The 16,784-nt window shown below is 37.3% G+C and overlaps 2 protein-coding genes across 2 annotated transcripts; both read left to right on the forward strand.

Annotated features, from left to right (window-relative positions):
- The first annotated feature begins 2,239 nt into the window (after positions 1-2,239).
- Positions 2,240-11,796, forward strand: LOC134882810 (protein shisa-5-like). Its single transcript, XM_063910760.1, has 5 exons — positions 2,240-2,381; positions 3,650-3,788; positions 4,178-4,302; positions 8,457-8,843; positions 9,800-11,796. Exons 1-5 carry the CDS (start codon positions 2,315-2,317, stop codon positions 9,964-9,966), a joined length of 885 nt encoding a protein of 294 aa, XP_063766830.1. The 5' UTR covers positions 2,240-2,314; the 3' UTR covers positions 9,967-11,796.
- Positions 11,797-12,392: 596 nt separating this feature from the next.
- Positions 12,393-15,402, forward strand: sys1 (SYS1 golgi trafficking protein). The gene is made up of 4 exons (XM_063910530.1): positions 12,393-12,556; positions 13,748-13,996; positions 14,075-14,142; positions 14,433-15,402. The coding sequence occupies exons 2-4, from the start codon at positions 13,835-13,837 to the stop codon at positions 14,671-14,673; spliced, it is 471 nt and encodes a 156-aa protein (XP_063766600.1). The 5' UTR covers positions 12,393-12,556; positions 13,748-13,834; the 3' UTR covers positions 14,674-15,402.
- The last annotated feature ends 1,382 nt before the right edge of the window (positions 15,403-16,784 follow it).

The following is a 16,784-nucleotide window of genomic DNA, read 5'->3' on the forward strand; positions in this document are numbered from 1 at the left end:
ACTTGTATCTTACCCAAGTGTTTACATTTTATACTGCTTTTATTCTACTCTACTACATTTTCAAAACCCATTTTGTACTCTTCTACATTTATTTTACAGATGTATTTACTATAAATTCAGATGAACACAAAAGACTTAGGAAAACTATTTTAAAATATTATTATTTTATATTGATTAAACCATTCAACATCATATATCTACAATGCTCAGCATAAATTAGTACACCCCCTTTGAAAAGTAACATTTTAAACAATATCTCAATGAACACAAAAACCTTTTCCAAGATGTTGACAAGACTAAGTTTTATATAACATCTGTTTAACTTATAACATGAAAGTAAGGTTAGTAATATAACTTAAAATACAAATTTTACAGTTTTACTCAAATAAGGGTGACGCAAAAGTGAATATACCCCACTGAAAGTCTCTGGAGCAAAGCTAAATTTTAGACTACAAATGTCTAATTTAACAATAATCAACCACAGGTGAGTCTAATTATTCATGCAGGTGTCCAGCAGCCAATTGACTATAAAAGGGTGTTACTTAAAGAAAACCCATTCCCATTTTATGTTGTTAGCAATGGCGCCACATGGAAGAGAAAGAAAATAATTTCTTTACACCGCAAAGGTGAAGGCTACAAAAAAATCAGCAAAGCTTTACTTATCAGTCAGACTACTGTAGCAAAAGTGGTACAAAACTTTAAAAAGATGGAACTGCAACCATCTCACAGAGACGTCCAGGTCGTCTACGGAAGTTAACACCTCGGCAGGAGCGTCTTCTGATGGGAAGGGTGGAAGAAAATCGGCATGCAAGTTCACTGCAGTTATGTAACGAAGTAGAAGTCAAACTGGTGGTGACTATTTCCCGTGACACAATACGGCGTGCACTGCAGAGGAATGGCATGCATGGGTGCTGTCCACGAAGGAAGCCTCTCCTAAAGCCTAGGAACAAAAAAGCCCGTCTAGAGTTTGCCAGGGCCCATGCTGACAAAGATGAAGACTACTGGGGGCTCTATACTCTGCCGTGATGAGATCAAGATAAATGTTTTTGGAACTGATGGCTTCAAAATTGTATGGCGTCGCAAAGGTGAGGAATACAAAGAAACATGCATGGTGCCTACAGCGAAACGTGGTGGTAGCAGTGTCCTTATGTGGGGTTGCATGAGTGCTGCTGGTGTCGGGGAGCTGCGTTTCATTGATGGCATCATGAATTCAGAGATGTACTGCTCTATACTGAAAGAGAAGATGCTACCATCACTCCGTGCCCTTGGTCGTCGTGCACTTTTCCGACATGACAATGATCCTAAACACACATCTAAGGCCACTGTTGTATTTCTGAAGAAGAACAGGGTGAAAGTGATTCAGTGGCCAAGTATGTCTCCTGATCTGAACCCAATTGAACACCTATGGGGAATTCTGAAGAGACAAGTTGAGCATCACTCTCCATCCAGCATCCAGTCTCTAAAAGAGGTCATTCTTGAAGAATGGAAAAAGATTGATGTAGCAAAATGTTTCAAACTTGTTCATTCCAGCCTAGAAGACTTGGTGCTGTCATTAAAAATCATGGAGGCCAAACAAAGTACTAGATGTAGTAGTTTTTGTCGTGGGGTGTACTCATTTTTGCATCGCCCTTGTAAAACTGAACAATGTGTAATCTAAGTTATATTATTAACCTTACTTTCATGTTATACATTAAACAGATGTTATATAAAACTTGGTCTTGTCAACATTTTGCAAATTGTTTTTGTGTTCATTGAGATATTGTTTAAAATGTTACTTTTCAAAGGGGGTGTACTCATTTACGCTGAGCACTGTAAGTAACTAAAACCATGAGTGGGTTAACAGAAAATTCATTGGAATTAAGATTAAGAGTCTTCAAAAATATATCCAGTTTCCCTCTACTTAAATCTGAAGATTTGCGGTTTTTGCTTTTAAATATAAGTATTAAAAAAAAGTGTATCAGCCATGAGTACTTTTACTCATAATACTTTAATTACATTCTCCTAATCATACTACAGGCAGGCAGACAGACAGACTTTATTGATACAAATACTTAAAAATAATTTAACTTAAGTATTATTCTTGATGCAGTATTTCACTTACATTTACAGTGTGATATTACCTTTCCCCAAGTAAAACAACGTGAATAGTTTTTCCATAACTGGCAGTGTATAAACTTCTATAAAAAGACAGAGGGGTAGATATGGGCGGGACCTCTGCTGAGTGACGCGGCCGGCTGAGCCGACCATAGTTGCGGCGGTAGATGATTCGGTTCATCAGAGGTCTAGTTGCTGGATCTGGGAAGTAGCATTAGCCATGGCGACGGGCCTACCCAGTGTTGTTGTGTTGGCATTATTTGTTATTCTAGCTCCTTCTTGCTCCGGTGAGTATGCATTTGTCAATCCAAATCTATCGTTGTTCTTCTTCTTTGTCCCTGTAACTGTTTTTATACACTGAACGTTTTTAAACTAAGCTTGGTTGGCTAGACATTGGGGCTTTACAAAGGAAATATCAAGGGCGATGTCAGCAACGTCAGCCTCGCAACCGAGTATGTTTAAGTTACCGTTTGCATTTAAAACGTTGTTCTTACATTGCAACTTTAGCTTGTTTCAACCATATACAGTTTATGGTTTCAGCAAACTAATGGGAAATCAACTGGTCCATCGGGTTTTATGATTTAAAGGTAACGCCGACCAATTTAGGCTAAAAACGGACTAAACCTTTTTTGCTATTTCCCCAATCATAGTTATTTTCAAATACAATGTGACCATTTTAAAATAGGAATACGGTTCTGTCTTTTCATTAAAAACACAAGGTATTGCAGTATTTACAATAGATGAACAGCTCAACAACCCTAATTTGTACACAAAAAAGGTTGATAAAGTAGAATCAACTCCTCTTTATATTGATTTATCAATAGTTAAACATTATAACCTTAGTGAATTTTTGATTTATTTCAGAATAGATGGATAGATAAATAAAAACACAGACTTTCACTTTACTACTGAAGTAAAGTCTGTGTTTTTACAGTTCTAACCCTGGCCACCAGAACGATGAGACCTGTGACAATGGAAACATGTGAAACATGAGGTAATGCACATTATTTAAAGTAATTTAAAAGTTTAAAAAAGGCAGAATAATGACTGCTATGTATAGTATCAAATAACAATACTCTCCTACACTCATATTAATTTGATTGTAGAGCTGCTTAGTATTGTTTTAATTTCTTAATTAATTAATTTCTTAAAATAATGCAATTCCTTTTCCTTTTTTTTTTTGACCAACCAAATCCAAAATCAAATACTCACAATGCATAAGATAGAAGAAGACAACATTTGACACTTTTGTTTAAAAAATTGCCAAAACATTTAGTCTACCCTAAAGACTTCAGGTAAAGTTTTCCATACATAATCAAATCGATAAATGGACTGATGTTTTAGTTTCAGTAGGTTTTTCTAAACCACATAAAACCAATAAACTCTTTTGTTCCTTTTCACATGAGTGGATAAGGCATGCGTGTGTTTCATCAAACTACTTTCATGTTGTTGTACTCATATTTTACCCATCTCTGGCAGTTCAGCCACATTATATCTTAGTGGTAGCTAGCTAACCTTTCCTACCCCTCTCTGCTTTCTGTTTGCTTTCTTACAGCCTGGGACAATAAATGTCTGGCCTTCGATGACCAACCTTTCCAAAAATGTAGAAAAGGATTTTGCTGTGGAAGCTGCTCACACAAATACTGCTGTGAAGATTATATCCTCCGGCTGACTGAGGATGAACAAGATCTGTGGTATTCTATGTTTTTTTTGTAATGGATTGTTAATAACGTTGAACTAGTCTCTCTTTGTCCTGATGCAACAACAGCAAAGATTTGTCGTCAAAGTGGCAACGATGGAAAACCCCAGTAGAGCAACAGGATGTTGTGTCTTCCTGTGCACGACCACCTGCATAAAACTAATGTGCAAATCCAGTGCAACCTGCAGCAGCATAGGTCTCCTTTCACATAACAGATTCAGATTCAATATTCAGCTCTGAAACATGGGATATTTATGTATTTGTGTTGTCCAGGGGATATTTGTTGTGACAGTTAGTGTCAATTATTCTCTACCAGGAACAACGTTCATTTTCTTGTCTCTGATTGCTTTCTTTGTTTTTTTTCCCTTTCATTGAATTCTTCAGCTCTCATTCCTCACCATTAAACTTGGTGTTTGGGATTGGTAGCTTCATCACCATTTTGCTCATCATCATCTGCTGCTGTGTCTGTCCCTGCTGCTGCCTTTACAAGACGTGCCGCAAGCAAACGCGTAAGTGGCCATCCCTTAATGATTAAATCTCTCTATTGTTGTTGCTGTGACTTTTTAGATAAAGATGTGTGTTTTTGGCTACACGTTTGACTGCCTTGATCTTTACAAAAAAGAATGTTTAGGTCTGCCGAACATGCTGTGATGTGATTTATTCATTTGTTAGACTTAGAGTTTCAGGAACCATAGTGATGATGCAAACATGTTATGTATATAGAAGGCCCTGATGCCTAATTTGTTTGGATTTGTTCTCAATAGTCTCCATATTAAGTAACCATATCTTTAGCAAGGAAAAAATCTTACAAAAAAGATCTAAACAGGTATTACAGGTTTTTGTTATACGAGGTGGCATGAAGTTATTCCTGGTAGCAGGATTGGGCACTATAATAATATACTAGAAGACATATTTGTTTTGTTTGGCCTACAGGTTCAGCTGCCAGTCTTTATAAGTTTGTATTCTGTAACTACGTCAGCCAAACAAAAAACAGTGGGTGCACATGAGAAAATAACATTTGCATCAATGCCATGAAGTAACTTGATCTGTAAGGCATTTTGTGTAGTAGATTAACCAAAGCGGATGTTCCCATCTGGTAATGGTATTGAATTTTTTGAATTGACTATTTCATGATATCACAATTTGAACATAAATACACTTAAATAGCCAACCTAATCCTTGACATCCCATTCTCTATTTTGGTGATACTACTCATAGCTTCCTGTCTTTTAAGATTAACGCTCTACTTTATAACAGTTAAATATAAACCTATATAGCCAATAACTTTAAATCTAGTCTTTGGAGTTAGTATATTTTGGCGTGTCATCAAATCAGAGCTGAAATAATCAGTCATATTTTAACTGGGAAAAGATGCAGATTTGAGGTTCTTTCATTGGAAAATGTACTTGTTGGCTTAATCTGCTATTATATCAAATGTAATATTTCAAGTTTTTAAATTTTGTTAAGACAAAACATAAATACAGTGGAGGAAATAATGATAATGTCAATAATGATGTCAATAGCCTCCATGGTTCATCTCTCACAGTTTCGCAAACTTCACTTATTTCTGTGGGCTCTGAGGCAGCCATGGATTGCTCCTTGTAAACCAGCCAATCAGAGCAGAGCTCATCATAATTATTTAAATGAGCCACCAAATAAGGCAATTCAGCTTGTTTCACTCTTGGACCAAATCATAGAGTTATAAATGAGCCTGTAAAACCGCATCTGGACATTTTTTGGATAAAAAAAGTTATATACCTTCTTTGTAGACATCAGAGAACAATTTAAAATAGCAGATAGATGCATTCTATGGCACCTTTTAATGAACTTAACTCTATACAGAGCTGTGAAGTTCCTGTTTTTTGTGTCTATCATTCTGCATGCTTAGTGTTTCTGCTTTACCTAGATGTAACTTCATTTAATCAACAGAAAGATGCCCTTACTTATTTATGCTGCTGTTGTATAAGGCAGGGCCTATGATTTTCCATGCTTCGAATAAGGGCATTAATGTGATAAATACCATCTTAAAATACTTAAATGGGAAGGATTAGCATCTGGATATATTTAAAAACGTTATTGTCAACCCCAAACCTAATCCTAAAAAGAAAATATGATCAAAACCAACAGCAAGTTGATTAAGTAAGTAATGTCTGTGTAGCCAGAGCCTGATATATCTTGTTCCTGTATGATAAATGCACATGGGTGTGTCCCACCATTGCACAGGAACATGGTCCTTAATTACAGAACATGTCTACACTGTAGTTCATTTTGAGTCACTCCAACAAACACCTAAATCCTGCTGCTGTAAATATTCTTAACTGTCCCAAACCCGTGACTTTAATAGTCCCGAACAATGTTGGGCTATATTTTCGGCAGTGTTTTTCCGTCTCTTTGAATGTCCGTATGGCAGAAAGATTATGGAAAAACTTTTAAAGCATAAAACCTTAAACTGAAAGCAGAATCATGAGGGAAAACAAATGTTTAGTTTTGTTAACATTGTGACATAAGGCGTTGGTGCTGCATTCATATGATGTATGAATAAAAGGAAGAAGATTGCCCTTTACGAGAGGCTTAGCAGTTTGTTCCCTTGTTTTAAAGATTTAAATATCAGTGGGAATCCATGGGCTACTAGCTGAGCACCACAAACAGACAGTTAGTTGACAATAACAGAAATACATAATAATGCCATCCTCATTTTTTAGATTGTAATTTCATTTTGAATAATTAATCTTTTTTTGTTGTCTCCTTTAACATAAAAACTCTGTAAGTACTTTGTATAGCTTCATTTACAGTAAAGTAACCTCTTTCTTTACATTATTTACATTTAAATCAAGGGAAACTGCTTGTTACAGCGGTAAATGAAATTATAAGCTGTGACGTGTGTGTCTCTACTTTCATGTTCCTGGCACAGAATTAGGGTCCCCATCTCTGTTGTCTTGTAAGCAGGAACTGTGTGCCTCTGAGCAGCGAAGAGCAAGAGAAACTCAACGAGTCTTTGAATGCGAGCTTAGCTCGAGTCTCTAAAATCCGTTTCTCTCTTTCCAGTGCTCACACTTAGGGGCCGCAACAATTACTTTCATTTTCCATTACGGAAGTTGCAGATTATTTTCTTGATTTATTTATTAGATCTTGGTTCTGTAATACTGAAGGAAATAGTGAAAAATGTCAATCGTTTTTGTCCAGAACTCAAAGCTCTGCAGTTTACATCATAGAGAATTAAAGACATTTGAAAATATCCACATTTAAGAAGCTGGAAATAGACCATTTTGGGTTGTTGTTGTTTTTTTTACCTAAAAATATTCAAACCTATTAAAGTAATTATTAGAAACAGTCAATCTAATAGCTGAGAACTTGTATATTCATTTTGGCATCTCTACTAAAACTGGATGTCACTTATCAGTTCATGTCCAGCCTTACACTTGCTCACCCAGAAGAATTCCTTACAAATTCCCCAAAGTGGAGTAAAGCACCTTGAGTACTGTGTGAGTTTGAGCCAGCACGTGCGTACACCGTCACATTCTTGCTCTTCATGTCAGATTGGTTTTCACAGTCAGCTTCTTCAGCTTTTGCCAGGCAGCAGCAATGCTTTTACAGAGACAGCTCTAGGCTAAAACACGCAGACAGATATGTAAACTCCCTACTTGGGCTGTTGCATGTTTGGATCAGATCCAGGAATGTCAGAGCTCCACCTCTTATGACTCACTGTTTCCATGACAACCACAGTAGGGAAAACTAAAGACCATCCCACGTCATTTACAGGAAATGGTCATGATGACTCCCACTGTGCTGGGGGAAAAACATGGTGGGGGAGTGACAGACACACACACACAAGCTCACACATGCATCTGTCTCCAAACACAAATCAAGAGTACAAGCAAACATTATTGGAAATCTTTACAAAAAACAAATCATGTTAAGTGATGTTGATTTAACACTTAACTTGCATTGCCTTTTATTGCCTAATGTTCATGTTTAGCCTCAGTTTCTGAAAATACAAGATTACATTTGTAAACTAAAAAACACACTTGTTTTAGCCTGTTAGAGTATTTTCTGCTGCTTTGCTTTTCCTTCCTTTCAAGCTGCATACGGCCTCACAACCTCCACCGCTAGGATAGGACGGACAGTATGCTATCGAAGATGCAACACCCAGGGCAAAAAAAAGTCCAAAGGAGCACACACTGCTGCTCATAAAGCTGAATTTGTGTAACAAGATAATCACTGAAGTTGACTCGGCTGAATGTCTAAAGAATTTCATTTAACTTCTCTACTCTTCTGGCAGCTTTGACAGTCAGAGGAAACTGTTTAGAGTGATGTTTGTGTGTAAATAAGCCTAAACAAAACAAATTTGTCTTGGGTCCCTGTAGGAGATGGCCTGATTTAAGTGTTGTTGCGTTTTTGTTGAACACACTGATTAGGAAATCTGAACTTCTCTTTTGTTGAGATTTTGTAATACTTTTTTAACGCTTTGTGTTGGCGGTAGTGGTTATGCTTTAACAATGACTGCTGGTTAACATCAGCCTAGCTTAGATTGGTGTTAATAATTTAATTCAGCCTTCTTGCTCAGCAACTCTTCCGTTCGCTTTAACTGAACTGTGATTAAACCCTTTACTCAGCTGTTGTTATCTGTATTTCTAATCTGTTTCTGTGCTGTTTTTGCCTACAGCTGTGATCGCTACCACCACCCACACCACTGTGGTTTCGGCCGCTCCTCACCAGTACCCACAGCAGCAAACCTCTTCCGGGCAACCTCAGACCTACCAGGGGGGCCAGTATCAACCCTACCATCACGTCGCAGTGCAGCCAGGTTATGGTGCCCAGCCTGCGCCCCAGGGCTACGGCGCACAGCCCGGGCCCCAGGGCTACGGCGCACAGCCCGGGCCCCAGGGCTACGCGGCACAGCCCGGGCCCCAGGGCTACGGGGCACAGCCCGGGCCCCAGGGCTACGGAGCACAGCCCGGGCCCCAGGGCTACGGAGCTCCAACCATGCCAACACCACCATACCAAGGACAACCTTTCACAACCGTACCACCACCATCATATCAGGAAGCCAGTGAGTGTGAATCTTTTTTTAGACAAAGAGTTTCAGAGTGTGGGGGAAATACTGGTGTGATTGCGATGACAGCCTATTGTCTAACTTCCCTTTTCTATAACACCATCCCAGTGTAATTATCATCACCGTTAGTAAACAGAAAACAATGAAAACACATTATATTAGAAAATATATATTTTAAAAGAGATAAGCAAAAGGTGGATGAATGCACAATTTACTGTTTTAACCCAAAGTCTTATTCAACAGACCGGATGCATCTGTGGATTTACTCATTGAAGCTACAGAAATGTTATATTCCGTTTGAAGGGATTCAAGCATCTTTTAAGTGTCTGTTTGTTTTTATTGTTATTATAGGTGTTTGTGTACTTGATACTGAATTTAAATGGGGTGCATTTCTTAATGTACCTCCAGGCAATGGGTGGAAAAACGTTTATTATGGTCCAGTTTCGTTTCAAATATATGTAAGACAAAGTGAGAACATTGTGCAGAAGAGGCGATAAGAAAAACATCCTTGCAAAGATGCCACCGCTATTAAATATCAACTCAAACCTTAAGAGTAAAAGCAAAAAATGTTTCAAGAGTAAGCAGTCATACAAAACGTTCATAAAAGTTTATAATGAAATGCAAGATTAAATAGTTTGTGTTTTTTAAAACAACCAACCCTAGAAAAGTACTCATAAACACAGGATAATGATCCCTTTAATAAGACTGTAGCATTAAAAAACACACACACACACACACACACACACACACACACACCACATGATGTATTTTGGTGCTTCAGTCGGAAGTGTGGGTGTAATAAAAGCTGTTTGGGTAAAGCTGGGTCATGTCTACATTTTTTATAGAAAGTGAAACCTTTTTGGTTACTTTACTCAATGGAGCATAAGTTTAACCTTGCTGTTCGATCATTTGCAGCCCTTTGTCCTCATGCCATGTGTTCTTTCTGTGTGCAGTTGGTCCCATCTACCCTCCCAACCCAATGCCTTACAGCCAGGCTGCCTTCTCCCCCGGCCAGCCATCGTACCCTCTGCAGCCTCCCTCCCAGCCGCAGCCCACCGCTCCTCTCCCAAACAAGGACTTCCTCGCCCAGCCCGCCTACAACCCGGATTTTACTGGATAGTGGGCCCCAGTTATACTCTCTCAGCCACTTAAAACGTGCTGGCACATTTTTCAAACTTGGCAGACCTGGAAATGTGCAATCTAAATGAGATATAAAGATTGTTTTGTCTGTGTTCTGATTATAAAATATATTATGCCACATTTGTAGTTGTTCTGTAAAAGGGTTGCCAAGTGAAAATGTTGATATTATCGGCTCCTGTTGCATGGACTAACAATATAAAAATTACAAAATTGTTGTTTTAAAAAGAAAAAGGAAGTTCTTGCTGACTCAGTCTCGGTTATCTTAGTAAGTTTCACATAAGACCACTAGGTTTCTCTTACCTGACCCCACCCCACAGAACCTGCCTGAGCTCTTCGGCCACGATCAACAGCTATGTTACAGCCATAATCTCATTGCTTTCCGACCTTTATTTTAGACATAAGTGCTTTGTACTTGTTTTCTACTTTATGATGCTTTGATGTGTTATTTCGGAACAAATCAAGTCCGAATGTCACACTACTCACTAGAAGATTTGTTGTGGAAAGTATACCTGTCATTGTTAATGGGGTAATGGGGCTTTTAACCCTGCAGCAAAAGGGAATGCTCACGTTGATAAAAAAAAAAAAAGACTTGCTTATGTTTTCATGTACAAGGGAGACATCACATCAAATTGTTCTTTCCTATTTTTACTCAGGTTGTTTTCATTCATGATTTTATCTTAAAATATGTTTTACTGAATTCAACTGCATCGGCAGCTTTGAATGACATAACCAAATGAACTCTTTTCCCTTTTTTAATTGTCTAAACATCAACCTAAATACAAATGTTATGCTTACAAAATGCAGGAAAAATAATTGTGCCTTCTTACCTACATTATGTTTTTATCACACTTCGTGTGCATGTAAGTTACAACTATTTCAAATACTATGTTGGAGGTATTCATGTTTGTTAGTTTGTTTTCAACTTTTTTAACCATACTGTATTTTATGCATCTTTTAAAGGTCAAACTTTTCTTATTTAGTATTGTGTTACTTGCCTTGTCTTTTCAAAGACTGAACCAGCGTAGAAGTAAGGGATAAATAAGTAGTCTTTTGTTTTTTTCTGAAAACAAATATGCCTTTCTTGCTTTGCCTTCTCACTTCTTCTTTCTGAAATGACTTGAACAGTTCTGCTAAAGTGACCTTCTTTCTTGGGATCCAGCTGAACCTGGAGAAGTACAGTCATAGCTCATCTGATGAGAGAGCATTTGGTCTTTTGAGCCACCATGATTTTTCTACTTCCCCTAATTAGACGTTAGGCATGGTCAAAGAACTTGTATCTAATAGTCCAATTCAATGTTTCATTATAAGTGAGTGTCACGGGTATCAGAATGACCTTCAGTCACATCTATGCTGTGGCTGTTCTGGTTTACAATTTACATACGAGTCAAGTCAGTCAACTAATGGGGCCTAATGTCCTTGTATTGTTATGTGTTTGTTATTTGCAAAACAGTTAATCCGTGAGGAATGAGCATGTGTTACTTACCACACATTTGTCTGTGTATTACATTGTTGGCTTGCCTTTTGTGGGAAATCATCATTTATAAATGTGTTCTGCCTGTGATTTCAGTCATTTGCCTAACGTGATTCTTTAAGATTACTTTAATTGGAGTGATTTCATTTGTATGTGAATTATAGCCTTAGTTTTCATAATGAAAGGCAAACCAGCAGAGATGAATACTTATTTCAACTTTGTTGTTCGTGCAAGAATAATTGTCATTGATAGTACTTTGACATTATGTGTACATTACTTTTATCCTGTTTAATACACACCATTCCTGCAGAAATAAAAAATATATATTTCCTGTTTTAACTTTGGTTATTACATTTTGAGAATAGAAGAATAAACTAGTTAATGATAAAAATATGAAAACACATGCCAGGAGTAAGACTATGAGCCATTTAATTTTGTATTTAACAGCTTCTATCTTTAGACCCTCGGGAGATCATGACAGAAAAGCTTAATGTCTTTAGTTCTTCAGGTATGTTGGAGATGGACAAGTTTAACTATGACCAGATGATGGCGCTAAAGTAAAGTTACAGATCAGCAGGGGAAAACCTAATTTGCATACAAGTTTTACTCCGTATGGTGTATCATGACTTAAAAAAAGAAGAAAAGAAAAGGGATGGGATTACTTGTTATGTTTGTGTTTCTTAATTATTTCTTATTTGTTTATTTGTTTATTTTTATATGGTAGGAAAGTACTGATAGATCCGGAAGCTAAACCGGAATGGATTTCCAAATAAACGACGGGCTTGCGTAAAACAAAAAACCACAACAAATCCATCGAATGTAATCCATATGTAGCTATTGCAAAGTAAATAAGAAGATTTGTTCCATAATTTTCAAAAGAAATCAGAACATATTTTCTCAACAATAAATGTTAGATATTTTACATTGAAGAGAAATAACTTTTACTTCCGGATACACCGCTGTGACTTCCGTGTTGTTAACAAGCTACGACTGGTCGGTTTCGAGGCCCGGTTTATTAACATGAAAGTTTTTAAAACTGTCAGCAACCGACGGGATTATCGTTAATACGGCCCACTGATACATTTCATTCAGTTCTCAGGTCTGTATTGGCTGTCTATATGTTTTATTGAAACGGTTTCTCATAAAGAAAACGACCATGAAGGTAACATGGTGTAACTTGTTCGTTTTTCGTGTTGTTTTACCGTTAGACGAGATGCTTCAGCGTTGTTTTCACTCTCTGTTAAATGTCTGTTTTCACTTGGCTTTTATGTTAGCTTAAACTGAATTTATAGCGGGGGTTTGGTAGTTTAGTCAAGAGTGTGACGATGCTAACAGCCTGTAGTCTGTTACTGTTAGCATTTGCTAACCGTTCAGTTTGTGTTGGTGGTTAGCCAGAATCAGAATCGAGTTTATTGCCAGGTACGTTTACACATTCAAGGACCCTGCTGCAAATATGAACAACATTCGGAACTAAGTTGTAAGAGAAGTTCAACAATATAACGATGATACAAAAGAAAATGTAAAAAAAAAAAACTAAACATTAAATAAGAATAAAGACAAGTATTTACACCAAATATTAATAAACAAAATAAGCTTACAAACTTAATACAATCAATATATGATAAACTGCAGTGTATTAGATTTTAAAATGGAGGACTGTGCACATGTTTAGTGAGGTAGGGATATATCGAAATCTGCAAAAAAATATTCACAGACATGAACATGGCTCAAAGTATTTAAAAAGAACAACATGACACTCCAAGTGTCACATAACATTCTCAATATTTATTTAAAGCACTCAGTTATAGATAGTTATTACTTACTACTTGTCGGTTTTCCCTGAATTGATTTTACTTTATAGCTGTATTCAATATGTGCGGTCTTCTTAACCAAGCTGTGAAGAAAACACAAATAATGATCTATCAACATCTTAAATTAGAAAAAACCAACTGGTCATATTCTTCAGTCATTTAAAAGTTGTTCAAAAATAACGATTAACAGAAAACGCAAATGCAATCAAGAAACATCACAGAGTAATTTCCGTCATGTCAGTTCAAAGATCGCATTGATTACATTCTTGACTTGTTTACACTGATCAGTAGGCCTAGTATGTTAGGTGTCAGACAACAATTAGCTGCACGTAAATGGCTTTCTTAACCTATATCCTGGGTTACACATACATTTGTGTTCCTGTTGTCGTCTTATTTATGCATAATAAAGCTGTTGGGCTAAGATTCAAAGTTCAATATGTTTAAAAGGTTCCATTAAATGTATTTTTTTTGTGTTTCAGATTTAAGATCACATACAGGACACCCTGGATGGCCCAGCTGATAACAGCTAACATCCTTTGGGCCATATTGTGAAACGTTAGTTTGCAATGGCCAGTCACTTCCGCAGCTACATCTGGGACCCTGTCCTCATTGTGAGTCAGATTGTGTTGATGCAGTGCATCTACTACAGCTTCCTGGGCCTGTGGTTAGCTGGAGTAGACAGTCTGGTGCACACCAATCGGTCACTGGATCAGATCTTCAGCTATGATGTAAGTAAAAAGATCATTCCAGCAGAAGGACACATATTGGCTCCTAAAATGTTACTAATATTTGCTCTTCTTCGGCAGCATCTTGGTTTTGCATCGATACAGGGCAGGCTTTCAATGATGGCATTCATCTTGAACTCTCTTACCTGGTAAGTCATTTCTTAAATCTTTTTTTTTCTTGCTGTGACACCTCTTACTAAAATGATGTTGTTCAACAGTCTCATGATAAAATGATTTATGAACACCTGCACAACTGAAGTATTTAATACAGCTTTAAAGGTTAACAAAACAGTTTAAATAAAAGATGATTTCTATAGATTTTGTAAGACTTGGACATTTACACATTTGCAGGGACCATTTGTATACTTACACATCTGGTCTGAAACATAAATGAGCATGACTGATTAGAATCTTTTTCTCTGTGTCTCTGTTCCTACAGCGCCCTTGGCCTGTGGTTCTTCATCCGTCGGGGGAAACAGTGCCTGGACTTCACTGTCACCGTGCACTTCTTCCATATGATTGGCTGCTGGATTTATAATTCACACCTTCCAGCGGCCCTGTCCTGGTGGCTCGTCAATATAGCCTGCATGGCGTTGATGGCTGTAATCGGAGAGTACCTGTGCATGCGGACTGAGCTCAGGGCCATTCCAGTCAACAGTGGACCCAAATCTAACCTGTGATTTTTCTGGACACCACGCTTTGTGGATGCTTGACCCCTGAGGAACTTGCTCGGAAAATGTTTTTCACAAATGGTGCATGAACCTTCATCATCAAGATGTTGGATGTCACCCGTCTCTTCTTCAAGTGATTCACCAGATAAACTGATCTATTTATTCATGGCTGTCTGCTAAATGTTTACAGTATTAACTCTGTAGCATATTAAGATGTATTGCTTATAAAAGCAGACAGTTTTCTCTGAAACTAATGACTCTACATTTTATTCCTAGTGTTTCCTTTTTTGTTTCCATTTGAAGTACATCAGCATGAGCATCTAATTTGCTCATTTTAAGATTTGCGATATTCCTTCTTTTTTCTGTGTATGTGCACATTGTAAAAAAGGACTAATTTAAACAACTGATAAAAATGCAAGTGAATAGCAACGACAGGTTCCTCTCTTTGTGTTGATGTGATAACAGGCTAACAAACTTGGCCATCATGTTAAAGGATATTGTGGTCTTAAAATGCAATTGTTCCAGGTCTTGTATCACTGCAATTGAGGGATGCATGTGTGCAAAATTACCCACTTTATTATGTTTTCTTACAGCTGTATTTATCTGCAGAAACGGATACATTTCCCCACCTGAGTTAGTTTTGGTGCTGCTGGATTGCTTTCTTTTTCCACAGAGCGACTAACAATGCAGGACACACTACATTTGATTGCTAATAAACTGCGTGGTTGGTTTAGTGGATACCTTTTTATCTGTCCGCTGATTTAAATTTGAACATGTGAAGCGCTTTTTGTTGCTTCCTCAGGCTGGCTAATGTAGTTTTTTTGTTGAGTTGTAAGTTATTTGTGAAGCTTGACTCTCTGGTAGGCCGTGGTGGCGTGGATATGTCTAAGGCTTTTATCGTGAAAGGGAAATCATGAAAGGAAAAAATTGCATTGTAAAGGGAAGCTTTAAGATAACCTTTCTAAATGCAGGTGGTGTTTTTTTTACAGGCATTAACTTATGCTATCAATATACCAGGTAATAATAAATTAAAGCAAGCATGATATATTTTTGCCCCTTTTTTTAAGTTTAATGAGGAAACCACTGCATAATTCAAACAAATATACTATTGTTTTTTCCAAATTGCTTATTTTTCACTTCCTGGATTAGGTTTGTACATTTAGTATTGCTCAATGCTCGGTTTAGTCATCATTGTCAAGTCCGTACAGCATTTTGAACAGTGAATGCTGTTTGTTTCCATCTCTTTATGTCACGATGTATTATGCAGACATAGTGGCCACTTCAGGGACAGTTTGTCAGACAGTACCAGCTGTGCTCTGACAGCAGACGGTGTCTCTCTGTGAGGATGTGATGAGAAAAGAATAGAAATGTGGTTTCGGGAGCAGCTTTCTAATTTAAAATTGGCTTTTAAAAACCTGTCCAAATGAATTGCCTTTTACTTGAGATTAACAGGTTCTGTGACGCTTATACTCCGTGCTGTTTGGTGACTGTCAAATTGATCTTGCTTGAAAAGGTGGCCCATGCAGTGTCTAGTTTTGAAATCAGGGTTCTAAAGTGAAGTGTACAGTAAATGCAGCAAGGATTGATTAAAAAAAAAAAAGTTGTATAATATTTAAACATTTTGGGAAATACGCTTATCATTTTTCTTTGGCTGAGAGTCAGATGAGAAGATCATATTTTGAAAAAGCTACCGTGTAAGACCCAGCACCTCTTAAGCTTACTAAATAACACATCATATCTTGTTTGATTAAAGCCGAAGTGTTAACATGCTGTAGTGTTACCTGGGTTAAATTCTTTGTTGGTAATAATATCCTTTTAAAAAAGTACTTCTTAGGTTTTCTAACGAATAAACTGGTATATACCATCGTAATTTAGGAGCTGGTATGTTCATTTTCATTAGCTTTTAAACGAGTGCTAGGCTAGCTGTTTCTTAAAGGTAGGCTAAATTAATCCGCTGCTAGCTGTGTTGCTCGGTATTCACACAAACACGAATGGAATCAAGCCTCTCGTTTAACTCTCGTCAAGAAACAGTTATTTTAAAACTCATGACTACTTTTTTCCAGTCCTTACTACTATTGGATTATATCTTCAGTGGCTGGATGTTTTCAAGTGCAATGCCA

The sequence above is a fragment of the Eleginops maclovinus genome, chromosome 20 (assembly GCF_036324505.1).
Source record: "Eleginops maclovinus isolate JMC-PN-2008 ecotype Puerto Natales chromosome 20, JC_Emac_rtc_rv5, whole genome shotgun sequence".
Taxonomy (NCBI): domain Eukaryota; kingdom Metazoa; phylum Chordata; class Actinopteri; order Perciformes; family Eleginopidae; genus Eleginops; species Eleginops maclovinus.

Bases quoted from the DNA above. Each gene is read 5' to 3' on its own strand.
- LOC134882810 (XM_063910760.1), top strand. From the start codon at position 2,315: ATGGCGACGGGCCTACCCAGTGTTGTTGTGTTGGCATTATTTGTTATT. The intron at 4,303-8,456 runs GTAAGTGGCCAT...TTTTGCCTACAG, and splicing joins GACGTGCCGCAAGCAAACGC to CTGTGATCGCTACCACCACC. The intron at 8,844-9,799 runs GTGAGTGTGAAT...TTCTGTGTGCAG, and splicing joins ACCATCATATCAGGAAGCCA to TTGGTCCCATCTACCCTCCC.
- sys1 (XM_063910530.1), top strand. From the start codon at position 13,835: ATGGCCAGTCACTTCCGCAGCTACATCTGGGACCCTGTCCTCATTGTG. The intron at 13,997-14,074 runs GTAAGTAAAAAG...CTTCTTCGGCAG, and splicing joins ATCAGATCTTCAGCTATGAT to CATCTTGGTTTTGCATCGAT. The intron at 14,143-14,432 runs GTAAGTCATTTC...CTGTTCCTACAG, and splicing joins ATCTTGAACTCTCTTACCTG to CGCCCTTGGCCTGTGGTTCT.